This window comes from Stegostoma tigrinum, chromosome 1 (assembly GCF_030684315.1).
Source record: "Stegostoma tigrinum isolate sSteTig4 chromosome 1, sSteTig4.hap1, whole genome shotgun sequence".
Classification (NCBI taxonomy): Eukaryota; Metazoa; Chordata; class Chondrichthyes; order Orectolobiformes; family Stegostomatidae; genus Stegostoma; species Stegostoma tigrinum.
In genome coordinates this window covers 131533253-131553839 of record NC_081354.1, presented here as the reverse complement: position 1 = coordinate 131553839, position 20587 = coordinate 131533253, and the positions used below count along the sequence as shown (strand labels likewise).

At 46.3% G+C, this 20587-nt stretch overlaps 1 protein-coding gene across 1 annotated transcript in view; it reads left to right on the top strand.

The window, feature by feature from the left end:
• LOC125452996 (NAD(P) transhydrogenase, mitochondrial-like) overlaps positions 1-20587 on the top strand; it is a 189666-nt gene that overhangs the window by 145948 nt on the left and 23131 nt on the right. The window contains exon 20 of the mRNA XM_048532046.1: positions 18208-18323. Within this exon, the coding sequence (XP_048388003.1) occupies positions 18208-18323 (116 nt within the window). The remainder of the gene's footprint in view (positions 1-18207; positions 18324-20587) is intronic.

Genomic DNA, 20587 nt, shown 5'->3' with positions numbered 1-20587 from the left:
CTGACATAGTCATACTCATGGAATCATACAATGTCCCGGACACTATCATCACCATCCCTGGATATGTCTTGTCCCACCGGCAGAATTGACCTAGCAGATGTGGCAGCACAGTGGTATATAGTCGGGAGCGAGTTGCCCTGGGAATCCTCAACACTGACTCCAGATCCCACAAAGTCTCATGGCTTCAGGTTAAACATGGGCAAGGAAGCCTTCTGCTGATTACCACAAACAGCCTTCCCTCAGCTGATGAATCAGTACTGCTCCGTGTTTGACAACATTTGGAAGAAGTACCGAGGATGGCAAGGGCACAGAATTACTCTGTGTGGCGGATTTCAGTGTCCACCACCAAGAATGACTCAGCAGCAGCATTACTGATCGAGCTAGTTAAGTTTTAATTCAACCCAGCCGACTGCCACCCCATCAGTCTATGCCCAATCATCTGTAAAGTTATGGAAAGTGTCATCAACAGTGCTGTCAAACAGCACCTGCTCAGCAATAACCTGCCCAGTAACGCCCAGTTTGGGTTTAGCCAGGGGCACTCAGCTCCTGACCTCATTACAGCCTCGGTTCAAACGTGGACAATTCAGCAGAATTCTAGAGGTGAGGTGAGAGTAACGGCACTGTTGATGATAAAGGCTGCATTTGACTGCATTAAGGACCCCCAGCAAAACTGAAATCGGCAGAAATCAGTGGCAAACTCCTTGTTGGTTGGAGTCCTACCATAGGAAGATGGATGTGGTTGTTGAAGATCAGTGACCTCACCTCCAGGGCATCTCTGCAGAAGTTCCCTGGGGTTGTGTCCTCAGCCCAAACATCTTCAGCTGCTTCATCAATGACCTTCCCTCTATTGTAAGGATAAGGACAACAGCTGTATGGGAATAGCACCGCCTGCAAGTTCCCCTTCAAGCCACTCACCATCCATACTTGGAAATATATCCCCGTTCCTTACTGCTACGAGGTCAAAATCCTGGAATTCCCTCCCTAATAGCATTGTGGGTCAACCCACAGCAGGTGGACTGCAGCGATTCAAGAAGGCCAGCTCACCACCACCTTCTCAAGGGCAACTTAGAATGGATAATAAATGCTGGCGAGCCAGTGACGCCCACATCCCGCGAGTGATTTAGAAAGAAACAATAGCTTAGCTGCTTTTCCTATTACTTGTGTAATTTTTAAAAACAGAAGTTAGTCAATAGAGCACCTTGTTGAAGCATGCGCTTGGTTATCTGTCCTTCCCGGTAAGCTGCTGCTCCTCTAAAAATGGAAGGCCTCTGTGGGTCCTCCTACTTTCCAAGCTCGCTTGAGGCCCTTCATTGAACAGGGAACCATGAAATGGTGGGTTTGGGACCAGAGACAGCCCTGGCCTCTATTTCCTACCCTCAAGATAAAACCATAGCCCAATGTGTGAGCAAATTCAAAGTATAGCCATTAACTGAGCAACAGCTTATGCGTCTATAAACATCTGGGAACGTGGTGATGGGTATGCTCAGGATCCTGTCTTTTCTCAACAAGAATTAACGTTTCTAAAGAAGGGATAGTAGGATTAAAACCAAAGTGGAAATGTTTTGGGTAGCATTAAGTAATGCGCTAATTGGAGAGGCGGCCAGACAGGTTGTAGAATCATAGAGTCATACAGCATGGAAACAGACCCTTCGTTTAAACTCATCCATGCTGTCTCGGTTTCCCAAACTAAACTAGTCTCATTTGCACGTATTTTGCCCATATCCCTCTGAACTTTTCCTCTACATGTACTGTCCAAAAGTCTTTTAAATGTTGGACCTGCATCTCCCACTTCCTCTGGCAGTTCATTCCACACACGAATCACCCTCTGTGTGAAAACAGTTACCCCTCAGGTCCCTTGTAAATCTTTCTCCTCTCAACTTAAAATTACTCCCTCTAGTTTTGAACTCCCTCACCTTCAGGGAAAAGATCTTTGCTAATCACCTTATCTATGGCCTTTGTCCCACAACCTCCTACACTCCAGTGAAAAAAGTCCCAGCCTATCCAGCCTCTCATATCTAAAACTTCCTGTCCTGGTGATGTTCTTGTAAATCTTTTCTGCATCCTTTCCAATTTGATAATAGCGTTCCATAGCAGGGAAACCAGAACTGTGTACAGTACTCCAAAAGTAGGGTAACCAGTGTCCTGTACAACCATAACATGATTTCCCAACTCCCATACTGAATGGTCTGCGCAATGAAGGTAAGCGAGCAAAATGCCACCCTGTCTGTTTTTGACGCAACTTTGAGGAGCTATGTGCCTGAACTGCTAGGAACTGCATCAAAACAAGAAATTTAATTTAGCATGGGAAAATAGACAGCCAAAGAGCAGGAAGTGGGAAACAGGAAGACAGGAACAACACAGGGGAAGGAGCTGCAGTTATGGCAGTAAACAGCCATAAACACATGGTGTGGCTGAGGTGAGGATTTTGAATAAGGTGTGCAATGCGAAGGCTCGAGCAAAGATCCCAGGAAGTGATAATGAGTTCTGGTTGGTCCCGACATTAAGCATTGTGTAATATATTAAGCGTAACACCATAGGGGATTTACTCACTTTTGGAGGGAATATGTATAATGACAAATAATTTGATCAAAGGTTTCAGACAACTGAGTGATGAGCAAAAGGTAAAAGTGCTTTGAATACTTATATTGGTGAACAGGAAAAGTAGAAGTGACATAATTGAAATATTTTAGCACCTCTAAGGGAATAGATAACTGGATCCCAATACTTGCTGAAATGTTCATGCAGGAGGTGATAAACATGTGACATTGCCTATCTGAGGAGGCAGTGGAAGTAGAAAAAAACAATTTAAACATTTGACTATTGAATTGTGTCAGAAGTACTGCTGTCTGAGAAGTCTGACATTTTAGGACAAACTGATAAATGGAAATGATTGTATTTGTGTCCAGTAGAATTGCATTGAAGGAGCTGTACAGGGTTCAGTTAGCCCAGTTGGTTGTACAGCTCAGTTTGCATTGTAGAATGACTCTAACCACATGCACTTATTTCCCACTTTGGCGGAGATTATCATAATGGACTCTCCTTCTCAATCTCTCCCCTTCTCTGAGCATGGCATTCTTCAGGTTAAAACACCACCAGTGCCCGTTCTCTATTGAGAGAGCAGCCCTATGTTCTGGTAGGACTATGGCAACTTTACTTTTTACTTGATGGGTTAGATTACCATACTAAAGGCAAAATACTGTGGATGCTGGAATGCAAGGTGGCAGCAACGTAGGAAGCATCAGCCAGCACTCGTTTGTTCTGCCAGTTCTTCTTCTTCCTTTTTTTGCCTCTTGGCGTTTTGTTTCCTTCTTCTGTCCAAGCCTCTGATAACTCCTGGCCTTTGGTGACAATTCCCAGCTTCTGACCACTCCCGGCCTGGCGTAGCGGCCTCCCTTCATGATGTGGCAACCTCCTGACCTAGAGACCTCTTGTCCTCTCATGGCAGCCTCGCAGCATGGTGTGATGGCCTCCCAGCCTTCGTGGCAGCCTCCCAGTGTGTTGTAGCATCTTTGGCTCAGCATGGCGGCCTGGAGCAATCTCCCAGCTTCACGATCCTTGAGGTGAAGCCCAGTGTGGTCTAGAGCCAGGGTGGACTGGAGGCAAGGTGCCAGAGTAGTCTGGATTGGAAGACTGCTGTTCTGGACTTTTATTTCTGCAATGCTGGATGTTCTATTTCTCTACTTTCTAAGATCTTTTAACTAAAGAAACTGAACCTAGGTACCTTTGTACCGAAGATGATGCTGTAAGTGGCGATGTATATACTTTTCACTGTACTCAGTGAGTATATGTGACAATAGAGCTAATTCATTCATTCGTTAAAAACAGATAGTTTAGCACAATCTGTGGAAAGAGAAACAGAGCTAATGTTTTGAGTTTGATATGACGTTGTCAGAATTGGAAGGGACTGGAAAATGGCAATTTTTAGGTTTACAATGTCTGGTAATGTTTTATAGCGAGTCATGGTCTTGAAGTCCTTGTGTCAGAATCTTAGAAATGCTCAGAGTTGCTAGGGGGAAACTGGTAGAGAAACAAAGTGAAACCAGACTGAACGTACATACATACAGAAGTACAAATGAACAATTATGAAAATAATTGAAATAAGGAAATACATAAAAAGTAAAGAAAGAATTGGTGTAAAATATTTTTTAAAGAATGTTTTCAAAAGATTTTTTCAGCCTTCAAAAACAATGGGCGGAATTTCAAAAGATAACCCTAACTGAAATGGCAAGGCAATTGGAAAGTTGGAAACCAGTTGAATTTTACAGTTCCACAGTATTTGAATCCTGGATTCACTAACCATTTTGGCAAGATGGGCAGGTTAAGGTGCTCAAAAGGAAGGATTTCTAATTCAAATAACCCCACTATGAGTTACGATATCTTGCCTGTGAATGGATGTGAGGCTCTGGTAACCATAGGAACACTGGGAATGCTGATCCTTACCTGGAGATTTTGCTGCAGGATCGGAGGGGCTGTAGTGAGGTGAGCTCTCCCTATGCTGAGAGGAAGGGGAAAGCCTGTCCAACAAAACATGGTAGGCTCATTCAGAAGGTCAGGAGGAATGGGATACAGGGGAACTTAGCTGCCTGGATAAAGAATTGGCTGGCCAACAGAAGACAGCGAGTGGGAGTAGAAGGAAAATATTCTGCCTGGAAGTCAGTGGTGAGTGGTGTTCCACAGGGCTCTGTCCTTGGGCCTCTACTGTTTGTAATTTTTATTAATGACTTGGATGAGGGGATTGAAGGATGGGTCAGCAAGTTTGCAGATGACACAAAGGTTGGAGGTGTCGTTGACAGTATAGAGGGCTGTTGTAGGCTGCAGCGGGACATTGACAGGATGCAGAGATGAGCTGAGAGGTGGCAGATGGAGTTCAACCTGGATAAATGCGAGGTGATGCATTTTGGAAGGTCGAATTTGAAAGCTGAGTACAGGATTAAGGATAGGATTCTTGGCAGTGTGGAGGAACAGAGGGATTTTGGTGTGCAGATACATAGATCCCTTAAAATGGCCACCCAAGTGGACAGGGTTGTTAAGAAAGCATATGGTGTTTTGGCTTTCAATAACATGGGGATTGAGTTTAAGAGTCGTGAGATCTTGTTGCAGCTCTATAAAACTTTGGTTAGACCGCACTTGGAATACTGCGTCCAGTTCTGGTCGCCCTATTATAGGAAAGATGTGGATGCTTTGGAGAGGGTTCAGAGGAGATTTACCAGGATGCTGCCTGGACTGGAGGGCTTATCTTATGAAGAGAGGTTGACTGAGCTTGGACTTTTTTCATTAGAGAAAAGGAGGAGGAGAGGGGACCTAATTGAGGTATACAAGATAATGAGAGGCATAGATAGAGTTGATAGCCAGAGACTATTTCCCAGGGTAGAAATGTCTGACACGAGGGGTCATAGTTTTAAGCTGGTTGGAGGAAAGTATAGAGGGGATGTCAGAGGCGGGTTCTTTACACAGAGAGTTGTGAGAGCATGGAATGCGTTGCCAGCAGCAGTTGTGGAAGCAAGGTCATTGGGGTCATTTAAGAGACTGCTGGACATGTATATGGTCACAGAAATTTGAGGGTGCATACATGAGGATCAATGGTCAGCACAACATCGTGGGCTGAAGGGCCTGTTCTGTGCTGTACTGTTCTATGTTCTATGTTCTATGTTCTAAAATATGACGTGGTGAGTTGTGACCTAAGGAAGAAATGACCAACGGCAGGAATAAGCTGCATTTAACCTGGAGGCACAGTACCTGAAGAATCAAGAGGGTCTGGATAGTGGAAAGCTGAGTGCCATAACACTTCAGAAGTGCTGCCAATCATGCTCCGAATTGCCCAACACCTTTGAGCTCACTTTATATTATAGTAGATTCCCTACAGTGTGGAATCAGGCCCTTCGGCCCAACAAGTCCACACTGCCCCTTGAAGCATCCCACTCAGACTCATTCCCATCCCTCTATAACCCACACACCCCTGAACACTACGGGCAATTTAGCATGGCCAATCCACCTAACCTTTGGACTGTGGGAGGAAACCGGAGCACCCAGAGGAAACTCACGCAGACACGGGGAGAATGTGCAAACTCCGCACAGACAGTTACCCGAGGCTGGAATTGAACCCGGGTCACTAGCGCTGTGAGGCTGCAGTGCTAACCACTGAGCCACCGTGCCGCCCCTTTATATATCCTCTCCCAAACATTTCATCTCTTGTTCTCGTTCTCTTGCACAAATGTTGTCTTTCCTGCCTCTGCACTCATTGTGCAGACTCATAACTGTGCGGTTTCTCTCCTTTCAGAAGGGAATGCAGAACTCCAGGGAGAGGCAGCAGCTCAGAGAGGTGGTTGCTCCTCGGTGGCATCGATCTTGATAGCCACTGCCAATGCATTTTCACCCGGTTCACTGTGAAGGAAGTCTTGATTTAGGAAGTTGCAGATTTTAGCAAAGGCTTGCTACAGAAACCTGAGCTTCCTGAAACCTTAGTGACCAGACATGTAGGGAGAACTAAGATAATAAAATGTGAGGCTGGATGAACACAGCAGGCCAAGCAGCATCTCAGGAGCACAAAAGCTGACGTTTCGGGCCTAGACCCTTCATCAGAGAGGGGGATGGGGGGAGGGAACTGGAATAAATAGGGAGAGAGGGGGAGGCGGACCGAAGATGGAGAGCAAAGAAGATAGGTGGAGAGGGTGTAGGTGGGGAGGTAGGGAGGGGATAGGTCAGTCCAGGGAAGACGGACAGGTCAAGGAGGTGGGATGAGGTTAGTAGGTAGCTGGGGGTGCGGCTGGGGGTGGGAGGAAGGGATGGGTGAGAGGAAGAACCGGTTAGGGAGGCAGAGACAGGTTGGACTGGTTTTGGGATGCAGTGGGTGGGGGGGAAGAGCTGGGCTGGTTGTGTGGTGCAGTGGGGGGAGGGGATGAACTGGGCTGGTTTAGGGATGCTGTGGGGGAAGGGGAGATTTTGAAACTGGTGAAGTCCACATTGATACCATATGGCTGCAGGGTTCCCAGGCGGAATATGAGTTGCTGTTCCTGCAACCTTCGGGTGGCATCATTGTGGCAGTGCAGGAGGCCCATGATGGACATGTCATCAAGAGAATGGGAGGGGGAGTGGAAATGGTTTGCGACTGGGAGGTGCAGTTGTTTGTTGCGAACTGAGCGGAGGTGTTCTGCAAAGCGGTCCCCAAGCCTCCGCTTGGTTTCCCCAATGTAGAGAAAGCCGCACCGGGTACAGTGGATGCAGTATACCACATTGGCAGATGTGCAGGTGAACCTCTGCTTAATGTGGAATGTCATCTTGGGGCCTGGGATGGGGGTGAGGGAGGAGGTGTGGGGACAAGTGTAGCATTTCCTGCGGTTGCAGGGGAAGGTGCCGGGTGTGGTGGGGTTGGAGGGCAGTGTGGAGCGAACAAGGGAGTCACGGAGAGAGTGGTCTCTCTGGAAAGCAGACAGGGGTGGGGATGGAAAAATGTCTTGGGTGGTGGGGTCGGATTGTAAATGGCGGAAGTGTCGGAGGATAATGCGTTGTATCCGGAGGTTGGTAGGGTGGTGTGTGAGAACGAGGGGGATCCTCTTAGGGCGGTTGTGGCGGGGGCGGGGTGTGAGGGATGTGTCGCGGGAAATGCGGGAGACGCGGTCAAGGGCGTTCTCAATCACCGTGGGGGGGAAGTTGCGGTCCTTAAAGAACTTGGACATCTGGGATGTGCGGGAGTGGAATGTCTTATCGTGGGAGCAGATGCGGCGGAGGCGGAGGAATTGGGAATAGGGGATGGAGTTTTTGCAGGAGGGTGGGTGGGAGGAGGTGGAGAACTAGCAGTCTTCTTCTCGACACTCTGTGAGGAACCTCACCTCCTTTGAGCTGCATCTCTGTGTCCATTTATACCCTGTGAAAAGGCAAATAGCCAAGGCGAAAACAACTGGTTTGGTGATGTTGTTCCTTTAGAGATGCAAGATGGTGCTCCATAGCTGTTTCTATACCTTGGTGAAGTTTGCAGTCAAAGAAATGCAGCTTAGTAGGAGTGAGTACTAGAGAGGTAAAATGACTACCAAGTGAAATAACCCCCTGGAGGCCTGTATCTAATCATTGAGTTACCCTTTATTTTGAAATGGGGTCCCCCTTGACACTGATCTAGCTGCCCTAGAGCCAGCTCTGAGAGTGAACAGAACCTCTGACACTCCTGTTTATATCTATCAGCCAGGGCTCTCTGATTGGGGCTGTTAACCTGGTCCAGTCAGGGAACTCATATTCTATGAGGTCCACCTGGCTGACTTGTTACAATCCTCCCTCCCCCTTTCAGTCCAAGGATATAGGCTGGTTCTCTTTTATTGTAGCTCCTCCTCGGGCATTTTAGCACTGGGTCAGGTTTCTCCAACTCAGACTCAAATGTGTGAATTGTGTAATGCACAGTAGCTCGCCTCTTGCTCCTGGCGTGTCTCGGAAACAAATCATTTTCTTCTTCAGGTGGCAAAAGCATTGAAGCGGTGACATCAGCTGTGTCCATCTCAGATTTCGAGGAATCTTCAACACTTGATGGAGACAGAGAATCCATGGCTTCTGGAACAGGTGGAAAGGCTATCAAGGAGCTGGGCACATTTTGTCCCTGCACCGTTTTTGAGTTTGCAGCATTCGTATGGTCCACGTGTTTGTTCAGGACCGTCATACCTACCCTAATTTTGTATATCACTATGTCTTTTACTTATGCAGGACCATTCCGTGATTTCTACATAACACTGTCCCTGAAGTAAACTGTCTCCTCACTTAGCAGCGTCTTGTGTCTAAGATTGGTGATCCTAATGCAGTTTCACTTTATCCCACATCCAGGAGGATCAGATTTAAAACGGATATGGAGTTTTCTCCCCATTAGCAACTCTGCTGGAGCTATCCCTGTAGTTGCATGAGGGATAGTCTTCTAATCAAATAAGTTGGTATGAAGTGAAGGTGTGGGCCATTTCTTTAAGCCTGCCTTTAAAGTTTGGACTGTCGTTTCTGCCAGACCGTTGGATGATGGATGGGATGGAGATGTCCTTTTATGATGTATACCCTTCGACTTTTACAAAATACTCAAATTCCCCGCTGGGTGAACAATGGCCCATTTCATATGATCAGTACATTCTGGAGTCCGTGTATTGCAAAAGATGCACACAGTTTTTCTGTCGTCATACCTGTACTTGACGAATGATCTCTATGCCTTTCAAATCACTTTGAGTGGGATTCCATAATGACTAAGAACATTGAGCCCAAAAAAGGACCTGAATGATTGATGTGTAACCAAACTCAAGTTTTACCTGACCATTCCCACAAATGTGGGGAGCTGCTGGTGGTAATTTTTATCCTTGTTGGCACTCTGGGCACAGCCCACCAACGTGGTTTTGTCTGCATTCAATTCCGACCACCAGACATAACTTCTCACCAATATTTTTGTTTTGGAAGCCCCTGGATGACCTTGGTGGAGTTCAGGTAGTCTCTGGCAGAAACCTTTGCTTGGGACAATCACTCTTGCTCCCTATAATAATATGCCATCCTCTACTGTGATCTGGTCTCTCCAGATCCAAAAGGTTTCAGTTCTAGTTGTGGTGGCCCTTTGGATTCCCTCATTACCATTAGTTGTCTCAGTTTTGCAAGGACTGGATCTTTTACATCCAAACTCTGACATTGTCAGCTGTGACCAGAAATGTGTCCAGAAAATTTAAAACCATTATGGATTCTTCCAGTGGCAGCACGACCAGTGAGTATCTGCCAGCAGCATTTGCTACTTGGCCTCCCAGACGGTGTTCCAACTTGTAAGTATATGCATTTCGTATTAGAGCCCACTGCTAAATTTAGCAATGAAGCAATGGGCGACACTGCCTTGTCCTCTTTAACTAGACCTAGCAGGGGTTTGTGATCCGTTATTGTTACACATTTACATCAGTGATGGCATTGGTGGAACTTCTTGACTCCAAGTATAACTGCGAAACTTCCTTCTCTCTCTGGATGTATTTTCATTCTGAATTAACTGACGTCCTGGATGTGCACTTTATTGGGTGTTCCTCTCTACTGGGTAACCTATGACCTAATTCTACCCCAGTGCCAGATGGAGAGGCATCTCATATCAATACCAGATCTTGCTTGGGGATCATAGTGTGCCAATATTTTAGAGGATGATAACTGTTCCTTCAGTTCCCTGAAAGCTATGGCTTGGCTATGCAATCATTTCCAAAGCTCATCCTTTTTTAAAGTTGATGCAAAGGTGCCAGGATGGAGGTTATAATTCACAAGCCCAAGGAAAGACTTAAGCTCTTGTACAGATGTGGGAGCCAGGCTGACAGAAATGTTTAAGCCTTATGTCTAAGTTCTCAAAATGCTTCTTATTGATCTTCTCTGTTATTAGCACATCATCTAGATAAATGGTGACCTGGGTAGACCTTACAAAATGTTCTCTGTCATCTGCTGACAAATTGGACAGTTTGGCGATATCCCAAATGGTAGTCTTGTATATTGATACAAATCCTAAAGGCCATTAATCGTAACACACTTCCAGGAATCCTCATCTAATGGCAATTGCAAGCGCGTGTGGCTTATATCCAGCTTTGTGAAGGACAGCACCCCTGCCAGCAGTGCATATAAATCCACTTTGTGAGGAATTGGGTATTTATCCAGCGGCAAATCGTGCTTTATCATTTGTTTTGCAATCCCCTCAAGGGCAAACTGGCCCACCAGACTTCACAGATAATAAAATGTGAGGCTGGATGAACACAGCAGGCCAAGCAGCATCTCAGGAGCACAAAAGCTGACGTTTCAGGCCTAGACCCTTCATCAGAGAGGGGGATGGGGAGAGGGAACTGGAATAAATAGGGAGAGAGGGGGAGGTGGACCGAAGATGGAGAGTAAAGAAGATAGGTGGAGAGAGTATAGGTGGGGAGGTAGGGAGGGGATAGGTCAGTCCAGGGAAGACGGACAGGTCAAGGAGATGGGATGAGGTTAGTAGGTAGATGGGGGTGCGGCTTGGGGTGGGAGGAAGGGATGGGTGAGAGGAAGAACCGGTTAGGGAGGCAGAGACAGGTTGGACTGGTTTTGGGATGCAGTGGGTGGGGGGGGGAAGAGCTGGGCTGGTTGTGTGGTGCAGTGCGGGGAGGGGACGAACTGGGCTGGTTTTGGGATGCAGTAGGGGAAGGGGAGATTTTGAAACTGGTGAAGTCCACATTGATACCATATGGCTGCAGGGTTCCCAGGCGGAATATGAGTTGCTGTTCCTGCAACCTTCGGGTGGCATCATTGTGGCAGTGCAGGAGGCCCATGATGGACATGTCATCTAGAGAATGGGAGGGGGAGTGGAAATGGTTTGCGACTGGGAGATGCAGTTGTTTGTTGCGAACTGAGCGGAGGTGTTCTGCAAAGCGGTCTCCAAGCCTCCGCTTGGTTTCCCCAATGTAGAGGAAGCCGCACCGGGTACAGTGGATGCAGTATACCACATTGGCAGATGTGCAGGTGAACCTCTGCTTAATGTGGAATGTCATCTTGGGGCCTGGGATAGGGGTGAGAGAGGAGGTGTGGGGGCAAGTGTCGCATTTCCTGCGGTTGCAGGGGAAGGTGCCGGGTGTGGTGGGGTTGGAGGGCAGTGTGGAGCGAACAAGGGAGTCACGGAGAGAGTGGTCTCTCCGGAAAGCAGACAGGGGTGGGGATGGAAAAATGTCTTGGGTGGTGGGGTCGGATTGTAAATGGCGAAAGTGTCGGAGGATGATGCGTTGTATCTGGAGGTTGGTAGGGTGGTGTGTGAGAACGAGGGGGATCCTCTGAGGGCGGTTGTGGCGGGGGCGGGGTGTGAGGGATGTGTTGCGGGAAATACGCGAGACGCGGTCAAGGGCATTCTCGATCACTGTGAGGGGAAAGTTGCGGTCCTTAAAGAACTTGGACATCTGGAATGTGCGGGAGTGGAATGTCTTATCGTGGGGGCAGATGCGGCGGAGGCGGAGGAATTGGGAATAGGGGATGGAATTTTTGCAGGAGGGTGGGTGGGAGGAGGTGTATTCTAGGTAGCTGTGGGAGTCGGTGGGCTTGAAATGGACATCAGTTACAAGCTGGTTGCCTGAGATGGAGACTGAGAGGTCCAGGAAAGCGAGGGATGTGCTGGAGATGGCCCAGGTGAACTGAAGGTTGGGGTGGAAGGTGTTGGTGAAGTGGATGAACTGTTAGACTAAGGGGGTGGCCATGGGCACCCGCATGGGCCCTAGCTATGCCTGCCTCTTTGTAGGTTACGTGGAACAGTCCCTCTTCCGCACCTACACAGGCCCCAAACCCCACCTCTTCCTCCGGTACATTGATGACTGTATCGGCGCCGCCTCTTGCTCCCCAGAGGAGCTTTAACAGTTCATCCACTTCACCAACACCTTCCACCCCAAACTTCAGTTCACCTGGGCCATCTCCAGCACATCCCTCTCTGATGAAGGGTCTAGGCCCGAAACGTCAGCTTTTGTGCTCCTGAGATGCTGCTTGGCCTGCTGTGTTCATCCAGCCTCACATTTTATTATCTTGGAATTCTCCAGCATCTGCAGTTCCCATTATCTCTGACACCAGACTTCACAGTTGGTATGACCTGTGCTGCCCATGCCACAAACTGTACTGGTTGGATGATTCCCTGGCTTTCCCGTCTCCAGATTTCTGCCTCTTCTTTTGTCCATAAAGCAAATGGCACTGGGCTGGCCTTGCAGATTCATTGAATTACTTCTCAATCAATATGCAAAATGGCCTTGGCTCCTTTGATAGTTCCTAGATCTTCCTGGAAATCTTCTGGGTATTTAATTACATTAATTCGGGCAGCCATTTTTAATTGAAAAATGTTGAGCCAATGTATGTGAATCTTTCTCAACTAATTTATCCCCATTAAGCTTAGGCCCAAGCCTTTTATTACAGTCAGTAGTAACTGAACCAGGTGCTTCTCATAAGAGGCCAGGATCAAAGTTACACCCTTAATCTGTAAAGGTTCCTTGGTATAGGTTCTCTGTCTCGCTGAAGTCTTGTGCAAACTTAAGGGCTGGAGTCCAAGATGAACTTTACTGATACAGCCACACTGGTAGCAATCTCTATTAGAACCAGGTGACCATTTAACCAAGCGTTTATTTTGATTGGTTCTGATTTGGATGCGGCTGAGCAAATTAACTGTTCCAAACCAGATGCAGCTGGACTTTCCAGGGTATGCACTCTCCTGGATACTGGCTGATGAGTTCACTGACTCAGTTTAGACCTAGTGGGACTCTTTGCTGTATTGGGCCTGTACACCGGCAGCAACCACAATAGCCTGCCGGCTCGGATCCTGAAGAAATTTTAACCATTTGTCCGAGGTTTGGCTTTATTTTGGGGCTTTGTTACAGGCTAACCTGGAGTCCCTGAATTCCCTCTGTGAGGCTGTGCAATTGCCTTCACTGAAGTGGTGTTCCCCAACAAGCTCAGTTGGACTGGTGGGAATGTCCACTTCCATTGGAATACCCTCCAACTCATAAGCTCCACTTGCTCCAATTTCCATTGGTAAAGCCAGTTGTAGTGTCTGTTTGAAGGCTAGTTGGACTTAGCTAGTAGGTGTTTTTGCATGGCTACATCATTAATCCCACATACCAAATGGTCTCTCAGCATCTCATTAAGGACGAATCCAAAGTCACATGCCTCTTCCAATCATCTTGACCTCATCAAAAGTCCTGCTGTGCATTCCCCAGTTTTTGAACTGCCAAGTAAAACCAATAGCATCACAGAATTAGGGAATGCTCAGGGTCATAATATTCCTTAAACAAATCTGTCATCTCTTGAAAGGTTTTCATTACCTGGTGCCTCAGGAAAAAACAGGCTACTAAGAATCAAAAAAAGCTGTGGATCCACAAGGTGTCAGGATAATTACCCATTGAACAAAGAACAAAGAAAATTACAGCACACGAACAGGCCCTTCAGCCCTCCAAGCCTGTGCCAATCGAGATCCTCTGTCTAACCTGTCATCTATTTTCTAATGGTCTGCGTCCATTTGCTCCCTGCCCATCCATGTACCTGTCCAGATATATCTTAAAAGACGCTAATGTGTCTGCGTCTACCATCTCCGCTGGCACCGCATTCCAGGCACCCACCACCCTCTGCGTAAAGAACTTTCCACGCATATCTCCGTTAAACTTTCCTCCTCTCACTTTGAACTCATGACCCCTAGTAATTGAGTCCTCCACTCTGGGGAAAAAGCTTCTTGCTATCCACCCTGTCTATACCTGTCATGATTTTGTAGACCTCAATCAGGTCCCCCCTCAACCTCTGTCTTTCTAATGAAAATAATCCTAATCTACTCAATCTCTCTTTATAGCTAGCACCCTCCATACCAGGCAACATCCTGGTGAACCTCCTCTGTACCCTCTCCAAAGCGTCCACATCCTTTTGCTAGTGTGGCAACCAGAACTGTACACAGTACTCTAAGTGTGGCCAAACCGAAGTCTTGTACAACTGTAACATGACCTGCCAACTCTTGTACTCAATATCCTGTCCAATGAAGGAAAGCATGCCGTATGCCGCCTTGACCACCCTATTGACCTATGTTGCCGCCTTCAGGGAACAATGGATCTGAACATCAATTTTCACTAGGACTTATCCATTTACTGTATAGTTCGCCCTTGAATTAGATCTTCGAAAATGCATCACCTCGCATTTGCCTGGATTGAACTCCATCTGCCATTTATCTGCTCAACTCTCCAGTCTATCTATATTCTGCGGTATTCTTTTCATCATTGCTTTTCATCTGGTTCAGTGTTGTTTACCTGGAAACAAAAATGCAGTCTTTCCACACACTAGACCCAGTCTTTGACAGCAGAATCAGATTTGTCAAACTTCCCCAAATAAAAGCATGATGCCTGCAATGCTTAGATCAAATCAAAGACAACTGTTGTAAGCAAGTGTTTCAGGAGCGAGTTCTTCTCTCATGTCCGTTGATATAACTCCAGAGAAGCCGGTATTCCGTTACCAAGGCATCTTTTATTTACACGTGGAAAGTCCTTGACACTGATCCAGCTCCTTCAGAGCCAGCTGTCAGAGTGACCAGGATGTCTGACACTCCTCTTTCTGTCTGTCAGCCAGGGCTCCCTGATTGGACCAGGTTAATAGCCCTAATCAGGGGACTCAAATTCTATGATGTCCACCTGGTTGACCTCATTATAATCACTGACAGCAAAGTTTTGGTGATCTCTGTCAAGTAGTGAAAGCATGCTCTGAGGAGCAATAATGTACTTAACCATGGCTGGAGCTCCTCAGGTTCACTGATCAAAACTATCAGTTTCACTGATGATCCATTTTTTTACTATACAGTTGTTTCTGGCAAATTTGCTATTGAAGCCAAAATTTTGTTTGAGAACAGATCCTAATAACAAATTGAATATTTAAGTGCCTCATCTGACAGCTGCATTGGATTCCCTTCCCATTTTCAAACTCAACTAAGTGCAACCTGGAAGTGGATGGCAATGTGTTGGGAACTGGCATCAAGTAACTGTTAGAGAATTTGACTCTTCACACATACCCAAACCATCATTCCCTCACCCTTAAAAACTATGCCCTATTTGTCCCTTATCTCTATTAACTCACAATATTTTCTCGTAAGTACAGCCAGGTGGCAATGATGAAATGTTATACAAACCTGCTTAATTTTTTTCCGCTGCTTGGGCTGAATTATTCAACAGCCCTGAAAGTCCAAGGGCAATGTTATGCTTTCTGGTTTATCCACAGTTAACTTAAACACCAGGCGACAGCTGCAGCTTGTGGATTTCAGGCTTGTAGTGTTCTTCACTCTGCAGTAAAACTTCAGTACTTTTTTTTTGGGAGGGGAATGGGACAGATTGAATTAAAATCTTGTGGTTACCCAGGCATTTTTATTTGTGTACTTCTTGAACTAAACTTCTTAAGAAAAATGTATTTTATTTATTTTTCTGTGTAATGGATAGGTCAGATTTTATTAACTTGGTAAAAATGTTATTAGACTACAGCAAGGCAAATATAGGCCAACATACCACGTTTAAATTACATTGACTGAATACTTGGCTGTGCTTTTCATTTTGATTCTGAATTGTGCATGCATAGTGCAACCAGTTTTCTTTTGGATTAGCATGTGTGATCATAAAGTTTAAACCTTGGAGACACAATCTCAATTTTTCTGCCTGTCTGACTCATTTGCTTAGTACATGACCGTCTCTTAATGGAAAGATAAGTCCAGCTGTAGGTAAATGCTGTAGGTACTGAAGCTGATTTTCTAGATTTTGTAAAGCTGTTTATTACCAAGTGAGCGCATTGTTTGGCATACAAATATATTCATTAATAAAGGATCAGTGTAGGGGAAGGCAAGATAATCTACAAATGTGATAAACATTATATTTGAAACCCAGATGAATCAGCATTTGAAAGTAAAACTCATTGAAATACAATCCTTTATGGATGAAGGATTAAGTCAGAAATGGCAACTTGCCTTTCTCTTTGTGTCTTGATTGACCTACTGTAGATGTCACAATGTGTTTAATTTGATCTAACCTATATTAAAAGATGGTCCCTTCCTAAACTATACTTCGTCCTGTTCATTTAGTGGAAGCAGAAAAGTATATTAAATAAAACAAAGAAGAATTGAATAGATAGTTGAGAAAATAGCTGAGAAGCATTGAGTTTTGTCACTAGTAGGTTCACTGCAGTCATTCTTTCCTTCCTGTCACTTTGTTGCAGCACTGAGATGGTATTCTATCACTTCCAGTGCAATGTCCAAATGAAACATTCAATTTAAGTCAAATCTGCCACTTCAAGTGGATGCAACAACTCCTATCGTGTCACGCAAAAAAGACCAAAAAATTGTTTGTGCTTCCTGACCAACATTCTTCCCCAGAAATTTCACAACGTTAATTAATTAGATAAATGTTTGATTTGGTATTTGTAAGACTGCTGTGTAGAAATAGATATAACTTGTCCATGTGAAACTGTCAATGTCAGTCTCTCACCAGACTATTTTATTGGCTGTGTAGTGTTTTTAGTAGTACTGAAATCTCGATAATGTTCTGAAGGGTGCTGTTTCGTTCCCTTTCCCTCAACCAGGTTTTCTTATCATTGTGAATAGGTTTGTCATGAGTCTCTTTATGTCCCCACCAAGACATCTTTATAATGAGCTGTGATTATAAGACTACAGTGAGTTGCCATCTGAATAAATCTCTGATGACAATATCCAAATCCACCTTTAGTTTCTGAAGGTTGTAAAAACAGTATCTTTATTTTTCCATATTTTTGATTGAAGATTTAAATGGGAAAATGACTGTTTTAAGTGCAAGTATTGTGGGACAGATAACTGGATTTGTTAAAAGCAGGCTGCCAACACTCATTATAAGTACTGTTAACACTGCTATTTGTTCAAGCAGTGGGGGAGATTTAGTTGTAAATGAACTGGAGCTGAAGAGTATGTATGAAGGAAGATTTGTCCAGCAACAAGTTGCTGGTTGGTCTATGGAATATTGACCAGTTGTTAATAACAAGGTCCTTATGCCTCTCAATAACCATGTGATTGGGTAGCTGCACAGCTTTTGGTTGTGAATGTTTGGTTAGAAACTATTGACTCTTGGAAAAGAAGGGAATGTGTGCCCATCTACTGGAATAAACAACCCAAGCCTGAAGAAAACCAGCTAATTTCCCTTCATCAGTTGCTATAAGCAGTGAATTTTAACTAATAAGTTGGAAACGCTTTTATTGTGAACCAGTTCCTTTGTCCCTCCTGCAAACAAGTGAAAGTTTCTGAAGAAGGAAGATTAAGAAGCAACAAGTCCTGAAAAGGTAAAAGGATAATCTCAGCAAACCCGGTGAATAGGGCACATTGAACTGCCTTCCCAGTCTTTCCCTCTGCACATAACACCAACGTGTTTTTGTGTCTGTCTGTATGTTTAGGGAGAGTTTTATAAGGGGGTAGAGACTGACATGGTTTAATGTCATGGGTTCATCATTGTTTACTTCTAAGTGGAATCTATTAATTTGTAATAAATAATAGTTCTTGTTAAGTACAGAAACCTGGTCTGTCAACCTAGGTCTGAAAGATAGGTAAGTTGGGGAATTTTATACTTCCTCACTTGTACTTGTATAAATCTTATTTTTGATGACTCTGGGAATGGCAGTTCTTGATTTCAGCATGCTACCCCAGTGAGATGTAACAAGCTTGAAAGGGATAATGTACATATTGATTTTTGTTTTGCAAATTACCTTTAAATAATTCCTTTTTTTTAGAAACTGAATTGGTATTAGTTATTGGAGCAAATGACACCGTCAACTCAGCAGCTCAGGAAGATCCAAATTCAATTATTGCTGGAATGCCTGTGCTGGAAGTCTGGAAATCCAAACAAGTGAGTACAAAAAGCAAGAAATGAATGTTAAAGGATTTTCAGTCACTGATGTGATATGGTTGAAATAACATGCCATGGTATTATCTGTGTGGTGCTATGCCTGGTATGTATAATGAGCAAATGGCAATGTTAAGAAGACAGTCATACTTCAGAAAAGTGATAATGGGAACTGCAGATGCTGGAGAATCCAAGATAATAAAATGTGAGGCTGGATGAACACAGCAGGCCCAGCAGCATCTCAGGAGCACAAAAGCTGATGTTTCGGGCCTAGACCCTTCATCAGAGAGGGGGATGGGTGAGGGAACTGGAATAAAAAGGGAGAGAGGGCGAGGCGGACCGAAGTGGAGAGAAAAGAAGATAGGTGGAGAGGAGAGTATAGGTGGGGAGGTAGGGAGGGGATAGGTCAGTCCAGGGAAGACGGACAGGTCAAGGAGGTGGGATGAGGTTAGTAGGTAGGAGATGGGGGTGCGGCTTGGGGTGGAAGGAAGGGATGGGTGAGAGGAAGAACCGGTTAGGGAGGCAGAGACAGGTTGGACTGGTTTTGGGATGCAGTGGGTGGAGGGGAAGAGCTGGGCTGGTTGTGTGGTGCATTGGGGGGAGGGGACGAACTGGGCTGGTTTTGGGATGCAGTGGGGGAAGGGGAGATTTTGACGCTGGTGAAGTCCACATTGTTACCATTGGGCTGCAGGATTCCCAAGCGGAATATGAGTTGCTGTTCCTGCAACTTTCGGGTGGCATCATTGTGGCACTGCAGGAGGCCCATGATGGACATGTCATCTAAAGAATGGGAGGGGGAGTGGAAATGGTTTGTGACTGGGAGGTGCAGTTGTTTGTTGCGAACCGAGCGGAGGTGTTCTGCAAAGTGGTCCCCAAGCCTCCGCTTGGTTTCCCAAATGTAGAGAAAGCCACACCGGGTACAAGGGATACAGTATACCACATTGGCAGATGTGCAGGTGAACCTCTGCTTAATATGGAAAGTCGTCTTGAGGCCTGGGATAGGGGTGAGGGAGGAGGTGTGGGGGCAAGTGTAGCATTTCCTGCGGTTGCAGGGGAAGGTGCCGGGTGTGGTGGGGTTGGAGGGCAGTGTGGAGCGAACAAGGGAGTCACGGAGAGAGTGGTCTCTCCGGAAAGCAGACAAGGGTGGGGATGGAAAAATGTCTTGGGTGGTGGGGTCGGATTGTAGATGGCGAAAGTGTCGGAGGATGATGCGTTGTACCCGGAGGTTGGTTGGGTGGTGTGTGAGAACGAGGGGGATCCTCTTAGGGCGGTTGAGGCGGGGGCGGGGTGTGAGGGATGTGTTACGGCAAATGCGGGAGACGCGGTCAAGGGCGTCCTCGGCCACGGTGGGGGGAAAGTTGCGGTCCTTGAAGAGCTTGGAAATCTGGGATGTGCAGGAGTGGAATGCCTCATCGTGGGAGCAGATGCGGCGGAGGTGGAGGAATTGGGAATAGGGGATGGAATTTTTGCAGGAGGGTGGGTGGGAGGAGGTGTATTGTAGGTAGTTGTGGGAGTGGGTGGGCTTGAAATGGACATCAGTTACAAGCTGGTTGCCTGAGATGGAGACTGAGAGGCCCAGGAAGGTGAGGGATGTGCTGGAGATGTCCAGGTGAACTGAAGGTTGGGGTGGAAGGTGTTGGTGAAGTGGATGAACTGTTTGAGCTCCCCTGGGGAGCAAGAGGTGGTGCCCATACAGTCATCAATGTACCGGAGGAAGAGGTGGGGTTTGGGGCCTGTGTAAGTGCGGAAGAGGGACTGTTCCACGTAACCTACAAAGAGGCAGGGATAGCTGGGGCCCATGCGGGTGCCCATGGCCACCCCCTTTGTCTGTAGGAAGTGGGAGGAATCGAAAGAGAAGTCGTTGAGGGTGAGGACGAGTTTGGCTAGGCGGATGAGGGTGTTGGTGGAGGGGGACTGGTCGGGCCTGCGGGACAGGAAGAAGTGGAGGGCCTTGAGGCCATCTGCGTGCGGAATGCAGGTGTATAGGGTTTGGACGTCCATGGTGAAAATGGGCCAGGGAATTGGAAGTTCTGGAGGAGGTGGAGGGCGTGGGTGGTGTCACGTATGTAGGTAGGGAGTTCCTGGACCAAAGGGGAGAAAATGGAGTCCAGATAGGTGGAGATGAGTTCGGTGGGGCAGGAACAGGTTGAGACAATGGGTCGACCAGGGCAGGCAGGTTTGTGGATTTTCGGAAGTAGATGGAAACGGGCTGTGCGGGGTTTGGGAACAATGAGGTTGGAGGCTGTGGGTGGGAGGTCCCCTGAGGT